The sequence below is a fragment of the Sus scrofa genome, chromosome 12 (genome assembly GCF_054392235.1).
Source record: "Sus scrofa isolate SSC_HxYL_T2T_F1_AM1 chromosome 12, Sscrofa_HxYL_maternal_Yorkshire_Landrace_v2.0, whole genome shotgun sequence".
Classification (NCBI taxonomy): Eukaryota; Metazoa; Chordata; class Mammalia; order Artiodactyla; family Suidae; genus Sus; species Sus scrofa.
Window position 1 is genome coordinate 20,742,386 of NC_139394.1, and position 6,166 is coordinate 20,748,551.

At 53.9% G+C, this 6,166-nt stretch overlaps 1 protein-coding gene across 1 annotated transcript in view; it reads left to right on the forward strand.

Annotated features, from left to right (window-relative positions):
• STAT3 (signal transducer and activator of transcription 3) overlaps window positions 1–3,560 on the forward strand; it is a 63,810-nt gene extending 60,250 nt beyond the window's left edge. The window contains 3 exon segments of the mRNA NM_001044580.1: window positions 1,894–1,936; window positions 2,244–2,356; window positions 3,478–3,560. Coding sequence (NP_001038045.1) covers window positions 1,894–1,936; window positions 2,244–2,356; window positions 3,478–3,533 — 212 coding nt within the window. The 3' untranslated portion in view covers window positions 3,534–3,560.
• The last annotated feature ends 2,606 nt before the right edge of the window (window positions 3,561–6,166 follow it).

Genomic DNA, 6,166 nt, shown 5'->3' on the forward strand with positions numbered 1-6,166 from the left:
TCTCACACACACACCCAGCAGCCTCCTTCCCACTTCTTCATGGGCATTCCCTCTGAGGAGCCTCGGGCTGAGCAGAATGAGCCTTGGCGGAGGGAACTGGAGCTAACAGGCGACTGACTCTCTTTTTTCCTTTGTTCTGGGGCCACGTCTCGGTCACAAGGGCACTTCCCGTCTGCCGCTTATCTCGCCTTGCACGCTGCGCTTCGGTTGGGAGATCTGTTTATCAGCCCCTGTCACCCTGCCCTGTGCCTTCTGCGGAAGGCACTTGGGTCCACGTGCTGGTCCTCGGACTGACGTGGCTTTCAGGGCCCACGCTCCCGGTCTGAGGCTGCGCCCCCCCATTCGTGGCCACCCCTCCTGTGTGACTGGGAGGCAAGGCCCTTTCCTGCCTGGACGCATCAGTGTTTCCTCGGGGCCGAGGCCGCCCTCAGGGCCCGGGGTGTGGTGTGAGGTGTGAGGTGTGGGGTCCTCCAGGGCTGAGCGTGCAACCCCTTCCTCGGGTTCCATCGTGGAGGTTTGAGCGTCTCTAGAAGGTGGATTATCTTCCCAGGACTCTTCCCTCCTCTTCACTCAGTATTTCCTCATGGCTTGAGGGAGAGAGTCCCCAAGAGAAATGACACATCCCTTATCTTACAAATTAGATAAAGGACATTTACGACCTGGTACGGAGCCATAAAGCAGCTTTTTCGTCTTCGTTCTCCTTTGCTTCTCCATCTTCGTTCTCCTTTGCTTCTCCCTTGGCAGCTCAGGCCAAAGCTGTTTTGTCTCAGCACCATTGCTCACTGGGGGAATTAAAACCTTTTCTGTCTTGGGCCCCTCCGTCCTGGGCCCAAGTGGATTTATAAGACACCAGAACCCTGCCTCAGTAGCTTCTTTGGATTTTGTACTGAGTTAATCTGTTTCTTGGCCAAAAATAAACACAGACGGCGGTCTCAGGGCCCCTTGGCGACGCTTTTTCTCAGGCTGTCGTACTTTCTGATCCCTCAGCCTCCCAGTAAGCCCCAAGCTTGATAACCGTGCTTCTCTCAGCCCACCCCACCCCGCCACCTGCCTGCTAAGTCCCATGTTCCCCCAAAGCCTCCCAGTCCCATGCCACTGTCTCCAGGGTTCCTTGAGCTCTTAGCATCAGCATTTAGCCCTTAATTTCACTTGTTTCAGTCCTCACATTTCTAACTCTCCTGTGAATAAGGATACTAAATGGCAGAGATGGGCTTCTCCCTCCTACACATGAGAGAGGAAGGGCCTTGCCGAGACCCCTTAGCCGCTGAAGAGAGAATGAGGCCTGGGCCTCCTGTCTGCCAGACCAGAGCCGATTGCTCCACGCGACAGCCTCCCTGTGGAGGGGCTCTTCTGGGTGATGCAGTTGTCCAGCAGGGGCCTTTCTAATCCCCTCACCTGACAATGCCATAGGGACAGACAAGTCCTGAAAGGAACAGAAACTGTCGTCGCCCCCCCCCCCACCTCCCCCAGCTTCGGCACTGCATTAACCCTTTCCACCTGCTCTTCACCGCTGCGGTACCTGAGCAAGACATGGTGCCCCGACGACGTGGGCTCAGCCCTGCATGAGGAGAAGTTATCTAAGAGATACAGCCAGGCCAGAACCTAATCCTCAGACCACACGCAAGCAGTTAAACTCTTTACCTGAGCTGAGGGAGGGAGGAACACCCGGCCGCCCCTCCTCTGGGCTCGGGGACAAGGTGCCAAAGCGTCTGGGACATCAAAGCGTGTACAGGGAGGGCGGGCAGGTGAGCTTCCTCCGAGGGAAATGGGAGTTCCAGACAATCTCTGGTCCAGGATGGAGTGAGTTTCAGGTCAGCATTGGGGAAAGGCTTCCTCCTGCCCGGGACCCAGGGTGGAGTCAGAATCAGTGAGCCTGAGTTTTCTCCTTCCCAGGTGCTGCCCCATACCTGAAGACCAAGTTCATCTGTGTGACACCGTAAGTGGCTTCTCTTCCTGATTTTGCCTTCATTTCTAACGTCCTCAATTACCCCTGGGAACAGGCCACTGGGTGAGAGAACTCTGGTGAGGGGTTGGAACCCTCGGAGCTATGGTCGGTATTCAAAGTGACCTGGTGTGTTTAAAAAGCTTGAGCTTGTATTTTTTTTGTTTTTTTTTTGTTTTTCTTTTGGAGACCAGAGTTTGATGAGCTTGTGTGTGTGTGTTCTGTTCTTCTTTTTTTTTTTCCTCCATTGTGTCTTGTCAACCCGGCCCTTTCCGCTCCTACTGCTCCCCGTTTCCTACAGAACGACCTGCAGCAATACCATTGACCTGCCGATGTCCCCCCGCACTTTAGATTCATTGATGCAGTTTGGAAATAATGGTGAAGGTGCTGAGCCCTCAGCAGGAGGGCAGTTTGGTGAGTATCCACTTGTCCCTGTGATGCTCCCGCTTACAGAGCCGAGCTGGGCACCTGGATTGGGAGCAGGTGTTTCAAGCAGCGCTTTCCCATAGAAACGGCACGCATGCCCCCTGCGGGTGTCCATTTCCTAGTAGCTGCGTTAAAAACAGTAAAAAGGAACAGGTGAGGTTCATTTTAAGAATGTATTTTCTGTAGCCCAGTAAATCCAAAATAGTAGTAGCACTTCCACATATTCCAAAAAAATGACGTTTTTCCTTTTTTTTTTTTTTTGCTTTTTAGGACCACACCTGCGGCATATGGAAGTTCCCAGGCTAGGAGTCTGAATCGGAGCTACAGCTGCCAGCCTACACCACAGCTCACAGCAACGCCAGATCCTTAACCACTGAGCAAGCCCAGGGATCGAACCCACATCCTCATGGATACTTGTCGGGTTTGTAACCCACTGAGCCACAATAGGAACTCCCTGAATGAGGGTTTTTTATTTTTTGTCTTTTGTCATTTTAGGGCCGCACCTGGGGCATGTGGCGGTTCCCAGGCCAGGGGTCTAATCGGAGCTGCAGCCTCCAGCCTGTGACACAGCCACAGCAACACAGAATCCAAGCCATGTCTTCGACCTACACCACAGCTCACGGCAATGCCAGAACCTTAACCCACGGAGCGAGGCCAGGGATCGAACGCTCAACCTCATGGTTTCTAGTCAGATTCGTTTCCGCTGTGCCACTACGGGAACTCCTTTTTTTTTTTTTTTTTTTCCTCACTAAGCCTTTGAAACCCACTGGGTGTTTTACAGCCACCGCCCCTCTCAGTTTGGACTGGTCACATCTCAGGTGGCTCCAGGCTGCTGCATTCCACAGGGCAGCCTTAGATCTTCTGTAAACATGGAGAGTTGGGAATGAATTAAGGTAGGAAGGAGGCTGAGAGCCCTCCCACAGTGCTGTAGGAGGAGAGTGAATCTGGATTCTCTGAGCTCCTCTTGAGCACAAGGGGCCAGAGACTGGATGGCAGGGGCGGCCTGAGCCTCTGTCCCCACCCCCACCCCCCACAAGGCCAGGGGTGCGCGCCCTGCCAGCCGTCGGGCTCAGGCGACTGAACCAGCTCTCCCTGTGTGTCCCCCGCAGAGTCCCTCACCTTCGACATGGAGCTGAACTCGGAGTGCGCTACCTCCCCCATGTGAGGAGCCGAGGACAGGAGCTGCAGAGAGCGATGACAAGGCACCTCCCCGCGGTCCACCACCCCTTAAACAGCCCCACCCCAGATCAACTCAACTCCCAACTTTGTGGTTCCAGATTTTCTTTTTTTCTGTCTCCTACTTTGGCTATCTTTGAGCAATCTGGGCACTTTTTAAAATAGAGAAAGGAGTGAATGTGGGTGATACGCTTTTATCTAAATGCAAATAAGGATGCGCTCTCTGAGACTGTGATCAGGGGAGGTGGAAGGGGTGGTGAGAGGAAGAAAGAGGAAATGTCTTTTTTGTCCCCCCCTCCCTTCTCAGCAGCTTGTTGTTGTTGTTGTCAGACAAGTGCCTCCGGTGCCAGCGGCATCCCTCTGCCCCTTTCTGTAAGCTAATGCCACAGGCTGCCTCTCGCTACATCCTCCTGGCATTGCACTTTTATCCTTGCTAATGTCCAAATAGAAGATAGGACTTTTAAAGCCCCTAAGTTTCTTTTTAAACTGATACAAAAATTTTTTTTTAAAGGGCAAAAAAAACACTGCATCGGCGTAGCATTTTCTATATTTAAGAAAACTCAGTTAGTAGCCTCCTTGGTGCTTTAGCCATTCAGCTTTCTTCAGGCTGATAATTTATATAAACTTCGACATGAGCTTCAGGTCCAATCCTTAAAAAGACATCTGAAGATGTGGCTTAGCATTTGGTTTTGAGATAGGAAGGTTGAAGGAGACCCTAAACGTTCTAGACTTTTTACGAACCAGGTTTTTATTTTTCCCTTTAACGTGTTGGCCTATTAGTAGGTGAGGCTGGGCAGAGGGGCCCTTTCTCCCTGGACTTTGCTCCTGTCTCCGAGCCTGGGTGGCTTCTGTGGGTGCCTTACAAGGGACAGATGATTCTCCCTGCCCCTCCCCAACCCCCTCTTGTGGCATGGCTTCTTCTAGTGTCTAAAGGTCCCTTGTCCCGTTTGCTTTAGGCATCCTGGTCTCAGGACCTTCTGGAAAAAGAGGGAGAGAGTTACAGGTTGAAGACGACTCCAACTATGGGGCCCCAGTCAAGGGTCTAGTTGAGCTCAGGGAATATGGTTCTTGTTCCAGTTTCTTGGCGATTTTCAGAGGCACCTGTAATCACTTCTTCACTTGGTTAACCCAGGGGGCAAAGGCTTAGTGATAAACCTCGGGTGAGGGAGTGGGCACCCCAGCCTCCCTGCAGCGCTGGTGACTATCTCTCCTCTACCCCCCGCCCCAGGGCCCCAAGATGAGGCAGAACAACTCGCATTTACTGTGCATCTCAGAACACTTAGTAGCATGCAAGGTGGTCTCTGACATGGGGCTTCCTCAGACCCAAAGGCATGGCTAGATGTGGGTGGTCCAAGACCGCCTTGTCTCAGTTGACCAGAGTTTCTAGGGAATTCTACTCATGACACCCAAATTCGCCAGTTTTTGAAAGAAGGGGGTGAGACCCTCTAAGACAAACAGGGGTTGATAAGTAGTGGGGAGCAGTCCCCCTCCCTGCAACACTCTCTAGGTTGTAATAAGCTTAACTTCAGGGACCTGGGGAAGGATCTGGGCTTCGCTGGAGTAGAAATTGTAAAACCCTGTGGCTTTTAGGTAGCATGTGTATCTGGTTTTGAACCCTGATTGTAGCAAAAGCCCAGAGAGGAGCTGTTCTGGCCCCTCCCTCAAAGAACCCAGTCCTCCAGGACCTGCCTGCTTTCTCTCCACCGTCTCCCTGCGGACCCCTGCCCAGCCGAGGGATTCCCGTGGACGGCGGAACCTCCCCACACGGTGGTTTGTGAGACGCTGTCCTGGCCACTGCATTCAAATTCCAATGTATACTTACTTAATAGTGTAAAAATTTATATTATTGTGGGTTTTTGGTTTTTTTTGTATATTGCTGTATCTAACTTCCAGAAATAAAAGTTATATAGCAACTGTCTGATAGTGCAGCGGCTTCGCCTCTGCTGGGGTGGGGGATGGGGGGGTCCCCTCTTCAGTACTGAGGGGGCCTCACAGACTGAGCCTGGGGCTTGAGGGCAGGTGGTCGCCCCCTTTCCCAGGCGGTGGCCTTAGCTCTCAAGCCCGAGGTGACAGACCCACCGCTGGGGCACCGAGCTCCCCTCATCTTATGTTAGCCTCCAGCTCAGGGGTACTTACTTACCTGGAGGAGCCGGGGCTCCTACGTCTCCTGCACAAAGGGGCAGAGTGGCCTCCCATCTGCCTCCCTCCTCCCGCTACCCTCCCCCGGCCCTTGGAAGCCACGGCGTCCTGTCTGGGGTCAGATAAGCTACTTAAGGGGGGGTTGAGGCGCAGGCACCCCCCGCCCCAGGCCTCCCCTTCCACTGTTGGCTCCATTATCACTTTCTCTTCAATTCGCTCCGTGCCCCGGGGCCGTGGGTGGCGATAATTCACAGACCTCGGCGCCCCCTCCCTCCACCCCGCGCCGAGCACCATGGAGACCGAGCGGGTGCGGGAGATACGCGCCGCCTTCCCCCGAGGAGATGCGGCTGGAGATTAGCGCGCTCCGGGCTCGGCGGCTGCCTCCCCTCCCGCCCACCGCCGCCAGCCCCTGGCCGGGCCCTCGCTCCTCTCCGGGAGAGCTGCGAACCCCTCTTCCCTTGCTTTGCGTCCTGAAGAGACCTG